This window comes from Episyrphus balteatus, chromosome 4 (genome assembly GCF_945859705.1).
Source record: "Episyrphus balteatus chromosome 4, idEpiBalt1.1, whole genome shotgun sequence".
Classification (NCBI taxonomy): domain Eukaryota; kingdom Metazoa; phylum Arthropoda; class Insecta; order Diptera; family Syrphidae; genus Episyrphus; species Episyrphus balteatus.
In genome coordinates this window covers 62,528,894-62,549,439 of record NC_079137.1, presented here as the reverse complement: position 1 = coordinate 62,549,439, position 20,546 = coordinate 62,528,894, and the positions used below count along the sequence as shown (strand labels likewise).

At 28.5% G+C, this 20,546-nt stretch overlaps 1 protein-coding gene across 6 annotated transcripts in view; it reads left to right on the top strand.

The window, feature by feature from the left end:
• The window catches only part of LOC129917687 (IQ motif and SEC7 domain-containing protein 2), a 311,301-nt gene that overhangs the window by 275,105 nt on the left and 15,650 nt on the right, over nt 1–20,546 (top strand). For all 6 annotated transcript variants that reach the window (XM_055997742.1, XM_055997741.1, XM_055997745.1 and 3 more), the window contains exon 2: nt 8,119–8,697. In XM_055997742.1, the coding sequence (XP_055853717.1) occupies nt 8,119–8,697 (579 nt within the window). The remainder of the gene's footprint in view (nt 1–8,118; nt 8,698–20,546) is intronic.

The following is a 20,546-nucleotide window of genomic DNA, read 5'->3' as shown; positions in this document are numbered from 1 at the left end:
AAATATGAAGCTTTCATTTTCCTCCTTGTATAAAGGTTCTTTCAAAAATGCACAAGAAACTTGTGCAAATAGTTTTTTTACAAACCTAGAACGTAAATGTTTACTTTTCGCCAGTTTCGAAACTAGCACAAAATATCTAAAACAAAACTTTGTTACAATTTTGTTAAATTTAGCAATAAATATCTAACCTCCTTAAAAGTTCCATTTATAGCACAATACCACTTCCATTTATAGCAATTTTTGTTATATTCAGTGAAAGGTGATTATTATGAGTTAAGTGATTTTTGTTGTTGTTGTGTTAAAACTTTGAAATCCGTCTCATATATCCATGAATCATTCATAAATCACATGAGAGAGAGAGACTAAAATTATATCTTAAAGGCTATTTACTTCTAGCTGAAAAAGGTAATTTAATTAGGTGCAAAAGTTTTTACGTGCAAAATGTGTTATTTTTATTTATAGTGCTACTGCTATTTTTTTTTTTTTTTCTTGTTGCACACTTAAACGTTAATAATACTAAATTTATTTGACTTATTCCAGATGTGAAGTGATTTTTTTCACATCACGTTTTAATGATTACAAATTTTAAGACTTCATTATTTACCTATTTGGTTGGGTTCTACTGACTTTGACTACTCATATTCAAAGTTCGTAAGCTAACAATCTTGAACAAGTTGTAAATATGTGTGCTACAGGTCATTTGAACTTCAAGGTTGTTTGCTCAAAGTGCATTATCTCTTAATTACGTGTTTTAGACTAGTTTTATACCAATTAGCTTTTGCATTGATATGAATAATATTTAGTGCCTTTATCTACTATTTTCGAGATTGTATTACTTGGCATTTGGAAACTTATCAAATTGCACGTGAAAAATTATTAATTTTTGACACCTGTCATTCAAGGTCGTGATTTTTGGTTTTATACCAATCAGGCATAAAAAATAAAAACTTACACAAAAAACACATTATTCACTTAACAATCAACCATGACGGTTGTAATGTAACCTTAACCCTTTATCAATTTTTTTATTTTTTTTTTAATAAAAAAAAAAACAAATAAAGTGGCAACCCTTGTACTATCCAATTGAACATTGTTATCATATCTCTCTTTCAAACAAATCACGTTTATTGTGTTTGTTGATATCTATCGAAGCGCACTAAAGCACTTAAATTTCCAACCATCTGAGAGATGATGTAAAAAGATACAATATCTCTCAACTACTTAATACGTGACAATTAATTTATCACTTGAATCAAAAAGTTCACCATTTACACTACACTCAATGTAAATTGCATATAAATTGCTTCAGAACTTTGTTTTTGATGCAAAACTCTAAATCCGGCAGCTGTGTAACCTGTTCTCTACTACACTTCAAAAACTTCAAAATACACAGACTATATCGCAACAATACACAACTTAACTCAACTCAGTTCAGGTCAGGTGTGTTTTGTAACACTAAAATCTAATTTGTATTATATGTTTGCCTTCACAGTTCAGGTGCATCCAGAGAGTATAAATTGTTTTATGCACTTTGTATGTCCAATGACCATTTTACACATACTCGTAGAAGTAGTTATAAATTCAATGATACAGTTTTTTGTACACCACCTGTCATGCTGCTGCTGTTGCTACTGTCTATCTATTCCTAACTTCAAAGCTATGTGTTGTTGTTTAGCAAATTAAACATCTCTTAGCCATCTAAGCTGAAAATGAATCACTCTGTTATACCTATAAAAAGAGTGGACATGGACAGTGAAAGACAGAGATACAACAATAATAATAATAAAACATAAAAGCTCTCTACAAGGTTCAAAAGCCCAAACACAAAAAAAAAAAATACCAGTTACAGTACAAAAGTTAAATACAAAAACAATACACAACAACACATTGATAATTGTGTTCATATAGGAAGACTGCAGATACTTTTTTTTTGCGAATGCACTGTCTACGTCATTTGATTGAAGTCACACGTTTTTATTTATCACTGATTGACTGTTCTTATGTATGTATTCATTAATTGGTATAAAGTGTTCTAAAACACGTGTATGAAGTTTTACGTTTTAAGAGCAATACATTTTTTTTTGTATTGAAACTTAATAAAATCAGAAATATTTCTTTTTGTTCGATATAAATGTGCTTTCGAGATATTTTGATATAAATGGTATAAACTGGTCTAAATCTTATAATTGGATATAGACTTATAGTTTCTTAGTATAAATTGATTTCCAGAAACTCGTTTGTAAAAAGGCGGCTTTAAACTCTATTTTATCGTAACTTTTTCCTCTGCTAAATGGTATAAATTAGTCTAAAACACATATTTTCATGTAGTTTTGCATTATGAGAGTCAAAGACTTATTTTTTTTTTAACTTTTGAGTATAGCTCAGGGAAATTAGTCAAAATATGGGCATGAAATCTCATTTTTCGCGGGACAAAATTTTTTTCATGAAATGTGTTCGGGTGATTGTCCTTACCATAAAAGTCAATTTGTTGGTATAATTGGAGGTTGGGAACAGCCGCCATCTTGGAAAAGAGATTGGCATCATTTTTATTGAATAGCTCCATTGTTATTCATTTTAACAAAAAATGACAAAGGTAAGACTTATTAACAATAAAATTATCTAAGATATGATATACAAAACAATTCCGTGAGTTGATTAAATAAAATTTTATAGTTGGTCAAAGTAAATAAAATAAATCACAAATATTTTTTGTTTGATATAAATCAGTTTGTTTTTTTAATATTTTGTACTGAATGATATAAATTGGTGTCCGGTCTAAACCTCATATTGTGTAAAGACTTCTTAATAAAAATTATTCTCCAGAGATTTGTTTTGCAGGCTGATTTTTATATCTGTTTTATTTTTTAAGCTTCTGCTAAGTGGTATAAACTGATCTAAACAATATCTTTGAATGAAGTTGTTTTACTCTGAGATTAAAAAACTGAATTTTAATATTGAAATTGACTAAAAGCGCAAATATTGCTTTTTGTTCGCTTTAAATAGGTTTTCAAGATGTTTTGTACTAAATGATATAAACTGGTCTAAACCTTATATGTAATGTTTAAAGACTTATACTTCATTTTTTGTAAAAGGACTGTTTTTAAGCTCTGTTTTATGATTGATTTTGCCTCTGTTAAATGGTATAAAATAGTATATTTTTGTGTTCGATAAAAATCTGTTTTCGAAATTATTTGTACTAAATGGTATAAACTCGTCTAAATCTCATATTTATGGTGTATAGATTTAAAGCTTCTTATTAAAAATGTTCCCCAAAAATTTGTTTGCAAAATGGCTGTTTTTAAGCTCTGTTTTGTCCTTATTTTTACCTTTGCTAATAGGTATAAAAATGTCTAGGTTAATGAAGTTCATAAACAAACAAATTTTTGGCAAAGAAATAAGCTTCAATAAATATTTTTTCAAGAACTTGTTTTAAAACTCTGTTTTATAATTGTTAATCGCTCTGGTATAAACTGGTATAAAACACAAATAGCAGGTTATTTTCTAAGAAATATTTGCTTTTAAAAATGACTTATTTTTCATGTTTATAAATGTATTTTCTTAGAGGTTTAAACTGGTCTAAAGCAAAACACATGTAACTAAAATAACAACAACGACCTCTTTCAAGTTAAATGGTATAATTTTCTTAGGTCTTACTTTTATCCAACAAAAAATTATAAAGTTAGCAAATTCAATAGTAGTAGCTCAGAAATTGTTTCCATTGTTCCCCTTTTCTGGTTGAAATTGCTGATTGGTATAAACTGGTTAAAACCACTGAATTCATAAACTTAGTGTTATTTTTTTAACATTTTTATTCAACAAAATCATATTATCACAAAAAATCAATCAACTTGGAGTGTATATCAAATCAATTGACTTGGAGTGTATATTTAAGGTGGTTAAAACTTGGAAGTGTGCTTGGTTAACTAAAATTGCTACCTAGCCAGCCATTAGCTTTTGTTAGTTGTAGTCGTGGACTTTTTCATAAACCGCCAAGCCAACCGTGTACGTTGTTGTACCCAACAACAATAATTATACTGAGACAGTTTTTCTGCATAACTCTTGTCGTCGTTGGTTGTTGTTGTTATAGGTTTTAGTTAAACATTTCAAGAGAGTTTAAAATTGATAAAAAAAAAAAAATACCTCTCCCTGGTTTTTTTTGCTTCCATCGGTTTTTTGTACCTTTTTTTATATTTTGTTGTGTATTTTTTTCATGTCAGTTACACTGACTGGTGTGGAGTTTTTTCTGTCTAGCATTTGAATGTAAAAATTTAAAAAAAATCGATTAAATTAAATAAAAATATTCCATTAAAAGTGAATTATCTATATTTTTGAAAGAATACATTGAAAATTTAAGTGCTAATTGTGTTCAAAAAAAAAAAAACCTTTTTGGTTTATTTACTGTGTGCAAATAAGACCAAACCAAAAAACCCATAAAGATAAACAAATGAAAAGCAAATAAATTAAGGAAATAGAAACAGACAATTTTTTTTTTTCTGTCGAGTGGTTTTTACTTTTTTTTTCATTTGTATTCCCCGATTATAAAAATTATTGTGCTGACGTTAACTTAATTTAAAAAAAAATAAATAAAAGTTAAAACAAATTTAAAGGTTTTACCTAAATTGAAAATTTTTGTGTCAATTTTTCGGTTACAAACTGTCAAATCGTGGTTTTAACATTTTATATATTACATTATTTTAATTATGTGTTTTTTTGTGGTTTTTGTTTTCGAAGAAAATTTCAAAAAGTAACGTGAGTGGATTTTTTTTTCTTGTTTTAATATATTCCATTTTTTTATTCGAGATAATTCTTTAAAAGAAGTTTGTTAAAGCTTTATTTAAGTCTTGAATAGGTTTAATGTAAAGGTATAAATTTCTAAGAAGTTTCTATGACATTCCATTAAAATTAAAACCTAGCAGTTGGTAGTTATTCTTATGTAATAGGTAATAGCATTAATGATCTTAACCAGTTTTTTTTTTTTTTTGCTGTTGGCAATATTATAGTTAATATAGTTAAGACGGATTCCAGGAACATAAATAATTTTTGCAGTCTGAATTTGTTGATAGTATTCCCCCCAGCAGCGTTATGTGAATAATACTCCAAACTACATATTTGTGGAACGTATTCATTTGAATTTTATATTTATAGTTTTTCGATACTTTGTTTTCATTTAATACATAAAAACTCAAGCGAACGAAAATATTTTTTCATTATAATTTTCCACTTATTTTGGAACATGAAAGAAATTGTGGAAGGTATTCATTTAAACTTCAAATTTAAATTTTGCTTCACATAGTGGGATAAAACTTTTTCTTTTTCCTTTTATTTCTTGCAATAATTTAAGTAGTCAAAATTGCTTGTGAAATATATGCAACTTTTTTCTTACATCTGTCTTTTTTTAAATTTTTGAAGTACCTACAAAAATGGATTTTTTCGCTTGTGGATTTCATTCACTTCGTGAAAAGATGTTTATTTTGTTCGTTAAATCTTAAACCTTGATTGCTGAATGCAAACTTTATTCTGTCTAAAGTTCATTATGATAATAAAATGTTAATGAATCGGCCTCACTTCTGAAAAAAAAAATCTCTTCATAACCTGATTTTGAAACTCATTATTTCGCTTAAAAATAAACACAGTTCACATTCAGTGACAATACGAGTTTCACAAGAAAAATTTTACATTCGAAATACATTAATTTTTTTTGCTCGGAATTTTGAAACTCTTACGAGTGTTTCACTCGAATGGAATTATACTTTTCCGTCCAAAAAATAATGTGCACAATGGGCAAATTTTCGTCCTGCGTTCACAATAAAAAAAAAGTGAAATTCAAATATCTCGGGTGGAATTTTCACAACGTGAAATTCACAAAGGGGTTGAACATAAATATGTATGTATACATAAAATTCACTTGAGGTGAATTAAAATTCGTCGTGAAAAGGCAACACGTTCAACAACATATCATATTAAATGTGATTTATTTTTCGAACATAATGGGAAAAGCAAAAAGTAGAATGGAAAAAATTAGTTGTGGACCGAAAAGCTAAAAATTTCACTAAAGCTATTTGAAATGAAAATTTAAATTTCACCTAATTCATGGAAACATTTGGTGAAAATAGTTGCTTTCTTTACAAAAACCTCTTTTCCTAGCAACTACATAGTTACACAAAATGTTTCCAGACATATTTCTTTATTTACAAATCAAGCAATTTTCACTAAAAAAAAAAGATGTGAAACGTAAATTTACAAAAAATGCAATAATTACAAACTAGATCTTATTGTTGAAAGAGAATTACCATTTAAAGCTTCGTGAAATAAAAAATTAATACGTTCCACAAAGTGCAATATTCGATATAAGAGGAAAAAGTTTAATGTAATATTGAAGAACTTTAAATTTACAAACAAACAACTTTTACTCAGAACAGAAGCTGTGGAATGTTGGTTATGTAGACATTTTAATTCTGAGCGAAATGGCGATGACGTTAGAGCGAACTATCAAAAATCTATCGATCTTACTTTTTTTTTCTGTTTAATATTCTATGTCTATGAACATATCATGTAAAAATCAAGCAGTTGAACGTAAAAATTTTTTTTGAACTAAATACAATCCAAAGCTGATTAATAACATTAGATCTTCCAACTTTATTATTTTTAAAGTCTAACTAAAAACATCTCTTGAAATTAATTTTGAACGCTTTCCATAAACCACAACATGTTCCTGCCTTTTCTATAAAATTACGTTGGCTTGTGGCCCCCCTCATAAATTATTATTTATTCTACAATCAAAATTGTTTGATAGTTTTTTTTTTTCAACAATATAATATTGCCCACATTTTTTTCATCCGAATAAAAATAGAAATATTGAAAAATTTCTCACAATCACATCACTGAATTTTAAATAAAAAATTATTTTACCAAGATGCCATATTTATGTGTCAGATTTAGTTGTTTATGATGAAATTAAACGTTTCTTATGTTACGACTTTTATTTCAACTTTGTTACCCTTCATAGTTAATTACACAAATAAAAATGTTATTTATTCACATTTTGTTTTAAAATAAATTAGTAAATTGGTTTATAATTTTTGTAAATTTAAAAAAATCAAATTGGGCCTAGTCCCTATCAATATATTTTTTTTTATTATTCTTACCTACATAATTTGCTTTTATATTCTTTAATGCATTCTTGAGAAATTCCAAAAATACCATGGGGGACAATTTTTTATACCTAACAAAAAAACTCAAAAATAGATTTTGATGACATTTATCCAAAATTAAATTACCTTTAAAATGAAACATTTTTGTTTTTATTTTTTTATTTTCGTGGGAATTCTTAATGAAGATGACGTTTTTCCGTAGAAATAAAAAATATATTAATATCCAAGAGGATTTTTTGTTATTTTTAAAATTTTTATTTAGATTTTAAAAATAGACTCAAATTTTCTAAGAATAAAAATTTTCTCAAAAATAAAAATACCTCAAATAGATAACATTCTTATAAATTTTTTAAACAAATGTTTCACAAAAGTTTAGAATTGCAAACAAAAATATCAATCTGAAAGTACGTGTGTCAATTTGAGAAAAAAAATTTCTATCCAAAAAATCACTGACGCGTGCTATGCATTCGTGCTTGTCACACTTTTGTTATCAATTTTATTTCTATATTTTTTTCAACAAACTTGGACACAATTCAATTCATATCATGCAATGTTCGTAATTCAATTTTTTTTTCTTTCTTTCTTCAAAAAAAAAAAAAAACTATCTAAAAAGCATCCAATCCTATCTACCTACAAAAATGTATCTACGAGTATGAGTTTATTTTTTATAGAAACAAAATTGCATTGAAATACCTTCCACCTTTTTTGATAGAGAGAGAAAATTGCATTGAGTCTAAGGTCACGTTTGGCACGTTTGTCAAATATAATTTCCTTAAATTACCTACCCCAGACTTTTATGTAGGAGATAATAATCTCAAATTGATTTTTCCAATTTGCTGTCTTTTTTTTTTCTTATTTTTTCTGTTCCTATAAGTTCACAGTTTATATAACCTTGAATTTTATAGATTGTCTTTTTTTTCTATAAAACTTATACTCATGTATGTATTTTTATTTTTTCTGATTTTAGCTTTCCACAAAAGGTCATCGATCGACCTGGTCCTGGCCAATATGCTATTGCAGCTGCACCCACACCTGGATCGATATCATCTAGCGGTGGCGTATCCACTGGTACATCTGGAGGATATGTTTACCTGCAACCATCCACCCATTACCCGCCTTCATCACAGCAGCAAATTATCTATCAACATCATCCCCAACATCATCAGTTGTGTCATCAACAACAACAGCAACAACAGTCAGCAGCATTGGCGGCAGGTCTGCCAACAGTTGTAGCCACATCCGGTACACCGGCATCGCTACTATCATCTTCTGCTGCGGCAGCAGCAGCAGTTGCAGCAGCATCGTCTGTTGTCCATCACAGTCATCATCATCACATTCATGGTCATCATCATCATCATGGGGGTGCTGTTGTTATTGCTGGCAGTGGTGTTGGTACTGGAGTTGGCGGAGGTAATGGTGGAGCATCATCACCAGCTAATGGTGGTGGATCGAACAATGGTGGAGCTGTTATTCAACAAACATTGCTTAAGAAGAGTTCAATACGCAATGGCGGAGAGGTCATGAAACGTTCACGAGCACAAACAGCGTAAGTACAAATACATTTATACAAATATATTTATACATATTGATAGAAATGGAAATGAATTCTTTGTGGAAATTTTTGTATTTTCTCGGGTCTCGCGGAAATTGTTACCATCACCTATGGTTTTGTGTTTTTAACGTACTTTTGTTTTATAGTGTAAATCATTCACGATAAGACTTTAAGTTTGATGTTTCTTTTAAAAACTTCTCTAAAGATAGCTCAAATCTAAACGACAATATAACAAAAATTAACTTGCAACCGATTTTATAACTAATTTGTAATTGATTTCAAACTAGTTTTCGAAACAACTAAAACTTCTTAACTTAATAGTTGCAATTGATTTCAACTAATTTTCAACAAATTTGCAATCAGTTTTATTTTAAACTAGTTTGCAATTGATTTCAAACTAATTTTCGAAAGTTTTGTTGCAACTTTTAGAAAGAAAACTAGTTTGTCAAACTTTTTTTCTTTCTCATTATTCGCCGCTGTAATGATTTGCAATTACATATTTTAAATCATTTTCAAAAGTTGGTTACAATTTTTAACAAGGAAATGTTGCTGATAGCCTTTTTTTGTTTCCATTCAATGGAAAAAAAAAATGATACAAAATTAGTATCAAAACGTTGTTGGCAATAACAACAAAATGACTTAACTGTGATAAAAAAAATAGCTTCACCCCATAGAAAGTTGATGATGTGTTTTTCTACACAAAAAGTTGCTTCCAACTGAAGTTGCTGGAAAATTTCCTAAAATGTTTCTAGTTCAAAAAAGCTGCTTACAATTCTCGCGAACAAAATCTTGAAAAAAAAATTTTAATTTAAGAAAAAAGTTGTTGAAAACGTTCAGAAATTATTTATTTTAACTTATTTTGAACTAACTTAACTTTACTTTCAATTGACTTTAGACATTTTGTTATAATTTCCTAAAAAAACTAATGTTCTTTTTTTTTAGATAAATCGCCCAATTTGGGTCTCTTTCTTCCATTTCCATAAAAATTTCGAGATGGCAACCCTATTTAAATTTATAAAAAAAAAACTTATAAATCACTAAATCACTTATTTGGTCAAATAAGAATACATTTGTGTATAATTCCAGATAAAATAGTAATATTTACACAAAATATTGAAATAACTTGAAAAATGTAGATTTACAAATAGGGTAACCCTGTGCAGAGTAAAAAATTCGATTTTTAAACAAAACAATTTTTTTCGGTAGAAGTAAGGCTAAAATTTGTATTCAAACTCTTTTCTATCTAAACTGTTGGGTCCCACTTCAAGAAGTAAAAGAACTCGGCAACCCTGCTTAATGCTCAAAACACCAGAAACACTTATGTTTTGCTGCAAAACTTTTATATTTAATGAGTTAAAGAAAAAAATATATACATAGTTCAAGATAAGGCAGTCTTTTATCTGAAAAAAATTTCAAGTGCCATCTCTAAATAAAACCAAGAATTGGCAACCCTGTTAAGATACAAAAAAACACAAAAAAAAACAATATTTTTTACACAAAATATAGCTTACTTGTTAAAAGCCTGAAAAAAAAAAAAAAACAATCGGATAGCATAGTATACAGGGCAACACTGGCGGAAAGCATTAAAAACTACTATTTATTACTTTTAATGTGTTTATATTTGAAAAGTTAAAGACTTTTATATATGTATAAAGCATTCTAGTCTCTTCTCTATTCGAACGGAAAAAATTTAGTTCCACGTCTTGAATAGCACCTGGCAACCCTATGTGAATAAAAAACACACAAAAACTTGATTTCCACTCAAAATGTAACATAATTGATAGAGTTAAATGTTAAAATGTACAACAATTTTAAGATCCAACTCTCTGCTATGTATAAAACGTCAGTTGCCATCTCAAAAATAGAAAAAAGCACTCGACAATCCTGTTAAAATGGTGCAAACTACAAAAAATACTTTTCGCTCATAAATGAAAAATTTAAAAGCTAAAATATTAAAATATACAGACATTAGAACTGAAGCTCTATTATACATAATTATATAAAAATTTTAACGTGTAATTTATTAAAGAGGAGTTAGTACTTGGCAACCCTGTTTTGCTTAAATTTGCCCTATTGAAAGAAGTTTTTTTCTTGTATTCCAAAGAGACCCTCAGTTTTTTTTTAACGAAAAAGAAAATCAAAACAACAAAATAGGGTATATAACTTCTCACGAAACTATATCATGCGTGTGTTTTTGTTTTTTGTCTCTATTTTTTTACATCATTTTTGCAAAGCAATGATCTGGAATCACCTGTTTTACGGTTGATTGTGTTTATTTACACTCTCTCATTTGATCTTCCGATATTTTTTTTTTTTTGTACGGTTTGTGCGGAACCTATCCTCAATGGATTCGTCGCATAGGTAGGCTTTTTGAATAAATTAAGGCTTTAGCGGAAGTAAACCCTTCGCATTTATAAGAGAGTGTAGAGATCCCATCATTTGTATGGTACCTTCCCATATCACGCCTTCATTGAAGAAATAAAAAAAAAAGAATGTGTTTATTTTATTTTCCTTCTCATTCGTTTACCTCTAGAGGTTAAGTTTTTTTTTTTTGTATTTTTGTTGAATCATTTTTGCTTTGCACGGAAGTGCACTGTCGTCAGCGAATAACCACGTAAAATAAAAAATAAACACGAACTAAAGAAATGATGTGAAATAAGTACAAACATTTATTTTTTTATTTTTATATCTGTGTAGTGTGTATGTAGTATGAATAAAAAAAAAAAAAATAACATAAAACCTTCCTACACAAGACTGGATTTTTAGACATTCAAATGAGCAACTTACAAATGAGTCTTAAATTAAAAAAAAAGGGCCCGTTTTTGAAAAAAAAAATTAAAAACGGATATTGACTTCGAAAAGCCTTGTTCGATTTTGTGAAAGTGCTTTTTCTACTTTTGTTCTAAAATTTAGTACAAATGTTGAAAGAGTACTAAAATAAAAACTGAGTACTAAAAATGAGATTCTCTTGTTAATAAAGTGCACATCAGTGCTCTTAGATATGCTAAGGTATGTTCATAACGTTTTATTAACTATTAGTACAAGGGTTAACTAAGTACTAAAATTTAGACCATAGAAAAAAACCTGTTTCTGCTTTACAAATAAACATGAGTGTTATTTGATATAAAAAAATAATATATTTAAGATTATTGTTAATTTTTAGTACAAACATTAAACATGGACTAAAATTTAGAACTCAAAATCTTATAAATATTTTTTTGAGAAAAGAAACCTTAAACAATTTTCTTGTTAATTCCACTCCTGTTTTTATACTCACCTGAATGGAAATATGATTTTTGTGTGTCTTTTTGTTGCTTCGTTTTTTTTATAATATTTTTTTCCTATATTTATGTTTGGTTTGTTTTATTATGCAAAGAACGTAGACATAAAGCAAAGAAAAACAAGAAAAAACTAACAAGTGTATATAAAAGCAAAGAAAAGAAAGAAAAACTGAAGAAAAACAAAAAAAAGCCATCAAAGAGCATGGTCTGAGTGATGTGTGTGTTAAGACACGGAAGTGGCACCAAAATTTTGTATTGTATTCCGTTGCCAGGGGAAAAACATTGCCAGACGCCATTGAGTATTATTATTATGTGTGCAAAAGAGTAAATGCACGGTGCATTTTTTATTATTTTATGGCGGTCCCAAATTGTGTGGGGATTTACCTTCTTAAATTTGGATAAATTTAATTCTGGTAGACATTTCCTCTTTTAATACTTTAAAGCTGCACTTTAGTCAAAAAGTTGGCACCAAAAAGTTGTCGACAACAACTTTGTTTTCTTTCAATTTGGCTGGACCCAAAAGTTGCTGGAAATTTCTCAAGAAAAAATTTCCTTCGAAAACAAAGGAACAGAAAAACGTTTTTAGCAACATTGTTTTGACAACAGGCAAGCGCAAGTTTTTGGTATCAAGAACTGTATCGTGACACCAAAAACTTGCGCTTATATCTTGTCAACAAAATGTTGCAGAAAAAAGTTGTTGCGTAAAGAAAAGTATCTAAAAACTCTTGAGCCAAAAAAATTTCTGGGAACTCTTGTTAACAACATGTTGCTGACAACTTTTTATGTTTCCTTGCAATTTAATTGGAACCAAAAGTACCTGACAATTTCTGACAAAAAATGGTGTTTCATACTTAAAAGTTGCTGACAATACTGTAAACAAAGTTTCTGTCCACTCAACAAAAAATGTTGTTGACAACTTTTTTGTTTCCTTCCAATTGAACTTGACACAAAAGTTGCTGAAAAATCCGACGCAAAAAGGTGCTAACTAGGAAAAAGTTGGTGAAACCTCATAATAACAAATTGTTGATGGCATTTTTTTTCTTTACTTTCCATTGACTCGATCCCAAAAGTTGCTAAAAATTTATTAAAGCAATAAAGTGCTTCGTTAAAAAAGTTTCTAACAGTTCTTGATACCAAAAACTTGCTGGGAACTCTTGGCAACAAAATGTTGCTGGCAACTTTTTTGTTTTCATCTAATTTTACTTGACACAAAGTTGCTCATAAATTTCGACGCAAAAAGTTGCTCAATAGAAAAAAAGTTGCTAAATTTTCTTATTAATAAAATGTTGCTGGCAACTTTCTTATTTCTATTTTATTTGGCTTGATCCAAAATTTGCTGACAGTTCCAAATGTCAAACATTTGCACAGCAAAAAGTGGTTGCTAACTCTTATTATCAAACCTGTTGCCTTACAGGGCGTTACTTGCCACAGGAAAAAACTTCAAAAAGTTGGTGGCAACTCACGAAAGCAAAAACTGCTTGGAAAAATGTAGCTAATGATTATTTAAAGTTTAAATTTTCTTAAACCTTACGCAGGAAAATGTTTCTAACAGCTTTTAACAGCAAAGAGCTATTGCAAAGTTTTGATAGCAAGAATGTTGCTAGTAAATTTAGACAAACTCGCAACTATTGGAGAAAGTTGCTGACAGTCTCTTCACAGCAAAAAGGTTGCTAATAGATCTTAACGGCAAAGTGTTTTTTGCCACTTTTAATAGCGAAAAATTGTTGGAAATGTTCGAGATAAAAAACTTTTTAGGTCAGTATTAACAGCAAAAAGTGGCTGACAACTTGTTAAAAATAATAGGTTGCTTAAGAGAAAAGATTTATGAACAATTTTTGTCAGCAAATTTCAGAAATGTTGGAAATTTCAGAAATATCATCAATACTTGGTAGCAAAAAAAACTCAACAAAAAAATGTGCATGTTGCTGACAATTCTTAAAATCAAAAAAAATTAAAGGACAAATCGTTTGCAAAGTAAAGTTTAGAAGTAGTTTTTGACACCTCTCAAAATAGGAACAAACAAAAGGCATTTACCTTATTTCTCAATTAATTTGTGGAATAACAACAAAATTAAATTTCAATTCAAATTCTTTAATCAGTACAACAATATAAAAATCAATCAAAACTCACTTCTATCTCAAGATGCATTTGACATTTTAAATGAATAATTAATTCTAATTGATTTATTTTTGCAAAAGATAATAACTTTAATCACCTGGCAACACTTAATTTATTTATTATATTATTGGCAACCTGCTTTCTTTTTCCTTCAATTTCTATTACATACATTTCTTCTAGAAGTCAAGGTGGCGAAAGTATCAATACCTTCTTAGTAGTAGAACTTATGTTACAAACCGCACCTCCACACTTTTTATAAGTATGTCGCTCATCAAAAAACCTACAAACAAACAGAACTTATGATACCTTTTTTTCCATCGATCAACTAGCTTTTTAGTTACGTTCGATACAGAAACAAATTTATATTCCACCTGCATAATCATTTCCGATGAAATTTTGTATATTGATTGCACTTCATTGGCATTCAGTTTATAGCAGAACGAAAGAAATGTTCCAATTTAAAGTAAATTTGTTGTGTGTTCTCGATTTGTATAAATTGATGTGAAAATTACGAACTGTCAAGTGTGTAACTTGACAGATAAACCGTGTAGAATATCAGATATCCCTCTTACTGTGTTGGATACATTTTTTCTGCAGATGACACTTCTTCAATATAAGTTCATCATTATCAAGTAGGTGGTGGGTTGGTTGGTTAACTGACAGTAAGATGACACTTTGTGACGTCATAGTGACAGTTTTTTCTATCACGACGCTATACAATCGCGTTCCCTTTATCTGTGATGCCTCTTGAATTCGCGCATTCTCACTTGACACTAATTCAGCAACAGAAATATTATTGAAAAATAAATAAAAAAAAATTCTACAATTCCTAATCTTGTTGTGATAGTTTTTTTTTTTTTTTTGTCTGTCTGTCTATCTCACTTTTCGTCAATCTGTCGTTAAGTCGTTTCATTTCACGAAGCACTCACTGTACTGTATAAAGCGATAGCAACAGAAAAATAAAAGCTTGCTTTGTTGACGTATGCCATTTATGCAAACAGACAAACACAGACACTTTCGATTTGACGTTTGGTTATATTGTTGTATTTTTCTTGTTTAAACTGCTTGTTTGATTTTATGGAGAAAAAAACACAGAGAAGAAAGAACGAAAGAAATAATAATGAACGACGAGGAAAAGAAAAAAAAAAAGAAATCGTTGTGTGGGCCTTTTAGAATCACCTTGGCGTAGGTGCTTGGTTGGGGTGGTATCAGTTTGCGAAAAATGTCAGCACCCCTGTGTTGAGGGTTTTTATTTGAGCGGTTGGTTTTTCGGTTTTATAAAATTTCATAATATATACATGTTTTTTTATATTCTATCACATAATTTGATATTTTTAAACAAAAGAAAATCAATTTTAACCAAAAAACAAATTTCTTGTGATAGATTTTCTTTATCGTGTGATAACTGTGTGATATTGTGTTAAAACCTTAAATAAATTTGTGATATTAATATTTAAATTATTCTAAAGGATCGGTTCTACAGAATTGATTATAATCTGCTCCTTTCTACACTCAAAAAAAGGTAAACAAAAAAAGAGAAACTGTGATACCCAACCTAGAAATCTTGTTTTTTTTTTGTGTTAATAAATAAATTTGCATAAAAATCTATTTTGTTTAAAAAGGTTGAAAACAGCATAATTAAATTTGCAAGAATGTTTCTTTTTTTTTTTTTTTGGTTTGTGTAAAAGATTGAAAGACTTGTGCCATTAAAAAAATGATAAAACAGGTTTAAAAAAGAATTCTTCCACTGATGGAGAACTTGTTAATTGGCTTTTGTGGTCAGGTAATAATAATAATTTAAGCTTTTTTTATTTATTTTTTTTTTTTTTGGTTTACCGCGAAGCTTTTTATTTGATTTCTTTTTTTTTTATAATTTTGTTTGATTAAAGATAAAGATTGAAAACAAATTAAAATTTTTTGAAGTTCAAATATTTTTTCAAGATGCACGTTTTTCATCTTGTTTTTTTTATTTATTTTTAGAAATAAACGTCAGTATCTTAAAAAAAATATGGTTTAACCACGTTTATAGATTTTATCACGTAGGAATTGATAAGTTCAATACAAATTAGATAAGTTATTATTTATCTACTTTTTTGTGATACCTTTTAGTATTATTTTTTGTAATGGAATTGTTTTGAAGAAAGAAAATTGAAAAGTCATGCTAGATAAAAATATTGGAGTTTGATTGATATTGGTATTTTGACTTTTTTGCAAAGGCCTACAAAATGTTAAACAATAAGAAACTAAACTAAAACTTACAAATTTTTCAAAAAATTGATTATGATTAGATACTACGGCACAAGTCTTGTTGTTTTGTTTTGTTTTTTTTTTTATTTTCTAAAAGTAACTTAAACTTAAACCAATTAATACGTCCCAGGTCTAACTGATGTAAATCATAAAAGTTGTAACAATACCAATAAAATCTTCAAACTCAAAACTATTTTACATAGGTTTGTTTTCAAGTGACTCATTTATTTTCATATCATAATTCAATAATCATAAAAAAAAATTGGTACTTGTTTAAAAAAAGATAAACAAAGCATATGTGAAATCTTTCAATAAACAAAATAAAAGTACTTATTTTAATCTTTTATCTAAAAAAACAAGAGTCACATTGCTAAATATAATTTACAAATTTGTGTTTATTGATTTAAAGTGTAGCTAATGTTTTAAACAATTACTCATTAATTCAGTTTTGAAAAGATTAAAAATATAAAAACTTTAATTTCAACACTCTTATCTTATCGTCTTATACAGCTTGGAAATGAACGAAATGAAGATTTGAGGTTTGTTTTGTTTATTCTTACACAATCCCTTTGAATTTTCGACTCATTTTGTCAAGTTAAGAAAATTGTTTTCTTTCAAATGGTGACATTAGATTTTTTTTTTAATTTGAACTACAATATGTCGTCAATAGTTTTTTTTTTTTTTGCACAACTGAGTTTCAAGCTCTTTCTCTTTTAAGTACCTAACGACTTTTAAGAGACCAAAAACAGTTGAAGCTTTTTACATATTTCTCATAATTTTTGAAGTTGGGTCAACATAGGCCAGGCAAAAGCCGAAAATATTTACAAAATTGAAAAATTTTTGAGGGAAATATGTAGAACTAAAAAACATGGCAACTCTACCCTTTCGAACCCAAGCTATGAAAATTAATATTAAAAAATGTTTTTTTTTTTGGTATTATCGGGTCAAAAACATCACAACTAAGAAATATGAATAGCAAAAAGTTATTTTCCAAAATAATAAATAGCAAAACTAATGTGTTTTTCTCATGTTACATGTAAGTAACATACACTGCCTATGACCACCAAAAAAAGTCGGAGAACTGAGAAAATAACTTTTTATGAAACTATAATGTATGCTACTTCTTCTAAGCAAAAAAACAAAACACTTTCTGCATTAACATTTCTTATATCTTTTTATCAAAATTATGACCATATATAAAAAAAAATTTTTACAAAAAAAAATGTAAATTTCAGTCCCTTTTTCGATAAAAAAAAAACTAAAGGCATGATATTTGACTAACTTTTTGTAATAATCCAGTAACTAGGCATTAATATATTTCAATTAAGCCATCGAAACCTAAAAAATTGTTTAATTTAATATTTTTTACGATTTTTTAAAAAAATGTTACATAAGAGTAACGCAAAAGATTTCAGATTTCTCAAAGAAGATAAAAGATTTTTAAAAGATTTAAACGGATTTAGGAAGACAAGATTTAGTTCTATTAGAAACCGTTACAAATTTATTTAAAACAAATAACCAAAAGCTAAGAAATAATCTCGAAAACTGGTAAAAAAGCTTCATTTTCGATTTTCTAACGGGATTATCTCAAAAACGTGATGGGGTAGAATTGACTTCGGATTCGAGCTCAGCACCCAAAAAACCTATAGAAAAGTATATCTTGGTGTCTGTAACAAAAACCTTGTTGACCAGTGTATCAGATGAAAGTATTTACATGGCAACTCTGTTGAAATAAAAAAATCATCTTTTAAGACCAAATCGTATTATATTAAAGATTAACATGAAAACAAGCTCTTTCAAATAACCTCGTTATATTTTGAGAATATTGCCCGAGAACTCTATTTTGTGAAAAATAATACTCCAAAAAACTCCTAAAACTCATTTCTTTAAACACAAATTTTGTTTTCTTTTTTTCCAACGAAGATTCTCTATTATAATAAAAACCTTGGCTGGCATTTTGAACATGGGGCAATTTTGTTTAGATTTGAAACACACAAAAAAGTACATGGCAACCCTGTTTAAATGAAAAAAATTATTATTTTGACAAAATTTAAATTTTTTTATACAACGACGCACAGGTTTCCACTATCATAAAAACAATAGCTGTCATTTTGATCATTCTGAAACCTTGTCATGTCATATCAAAACTTTTATTGATCTCGCAGTTTAGTAAAGTTACTAACTTGTCAGTACCAAGGTAAATGGAGGTCGTAGCCATAAATAAATTTGATGTATGAATTATTTTCAGCTACTACATTTTAGTGGACATTTTTTTTAATACATTTGTCATATGAAAAAAAGATTAAATTTAATAATTAAAATGTCATTACCGTGACGAAAAGTCTAAGATTTAAAAAGAGTTACCAGAAAAAAGTATTTTCTTAGAGCAAAAAGAAAAGTAAAACAATGAAAAAGAAAGTTTAAACAGCCGTAATCCCATGAAAAATACTGTCTAAAAGAAAAAGACCAAAAAATTGTCAGTACCGTGTCCTTGGAAAATTGTAATTTCAACCTTAACATTGTATAATCAATATGGAACGCCTTCAAAAAATAGATTATTTTGATTCACAATCTTTTTTAAGATAAGTTGTTAACAAAGTTACTTAATTGAAATTTTCCAATTCTAAAAAAAAATGAATTGAAAAATTACAAGTGTGACCATTGTTAAAAATTGTAATTCAGAATAATTGTTTGTGTTTCATTACCAGAAGAGTCTATTGACCAGCATTTGTTAATGAAACAAAAATCCCAACACACGTGTCGATTATAAAACTCAATCCAATCATTATCTCTGAAGTACAACTAAATTAACTCTAATATTGATTTTTTTTGTTTATATTCTAGTATTTCCCCCTACTTTCTCAAAAGCTTACACTATCGATCTGTCTATCTATCTATATACACATTTTTTTTTTATTTTCAATGCTAGTCTCCTGATAAAGGTCGCCTTTATAAAACTCTTTATCAACCACTTAAAACAACACAATAATCAATCTCGTAAATTTTATTTTAAAAGTCTCTTCAAAATCGTATTTATTATAAAGTCGTCTATTTTCTTGATTATACCTAGAGACAAAATTCCAAGAATTTTATCTTTCTCTTCGACTGTGATTTTATGTTCTTTTGAATAAATTAGGTGAACTCATTTGTTTTCCCATCAATTTTCTCCTTAAAGTGTCTATTTAAATTTCCACTTGATTAAATATGATTCACATTCTTGTTTATCCATTTCCAAACTTAGAAAAAGAAAAACCCACACGCCCACGTGCCAAAAACGTGTCCCTTATAAAACCATATTATATAGAAATGCCTACCTAACATCTGGCAATAAATCAGAGGAACTACATAACTTTAAAGGATGTTGCATATTCTCTCTCTGACTCCTTTAATGCTCCTATAAGCTATCGACAAATTGCATCTGCCTCCGCACATTAAGCAAAGCTCCATTTGTTCGTTTTGTTGTCGTCGTTGTTAAAATCCTTGCAAAACAGATTCTTGGCATCAAAAATGGTCCTGAAAAAAACTCCTTTATAGCTGTTACATAGAAAGATCCTATAAAAGTCGCACAATAATTAAAATAATTTTGCGGCAAAAATTTACGAGGCGCCACCAAGTTTCGAGACTGTGTCGTTGCATTTCCTTGAAAAAAAAACTAAGTTTTGGGGATTTTTTTCTTTCGTCTTCTTCATGGAAAACATCTTCATTTCGTTGAAAAAGCTTCTTTTTTTTTTGAGGAAAAATTTTCAAAGAAAATGTTTTCATTTCTCTTTATTGCCGAAAATAGATACCTCACTCAAGAGATTCCACACACTAAAATCAGAAAAGAAGAGAAAAAGTAGATTTTTCCATTTGTATAAAATTTTTGGGGAATGCTCGAAAGGAATAAGACTTTTTCGGATGGAGTGTGAATGGACTTGGACTCGGACGTGGTCCTCTTAGCCTGCATTCGTAAGCAGACTCTTAGTGACGTGTTTTGTTTTTATAATCAGAAAAATCTTTGCAGTTTTTTTACTTTGCCCTTTGAAACCTACAAGTCTTGAAACCTACATATAAATTCATCTCATGTCGCAATATTAAATCAAGTGTTTTGTGTTTTTTTTCTAGCTTTTTAACATGATCCTAAATAATTTAAGATGACAGTTCTTGTTGTTGTCATTGTTGATATGTCTGGCCGGGAGATTTGTGTGTAAAACTCAA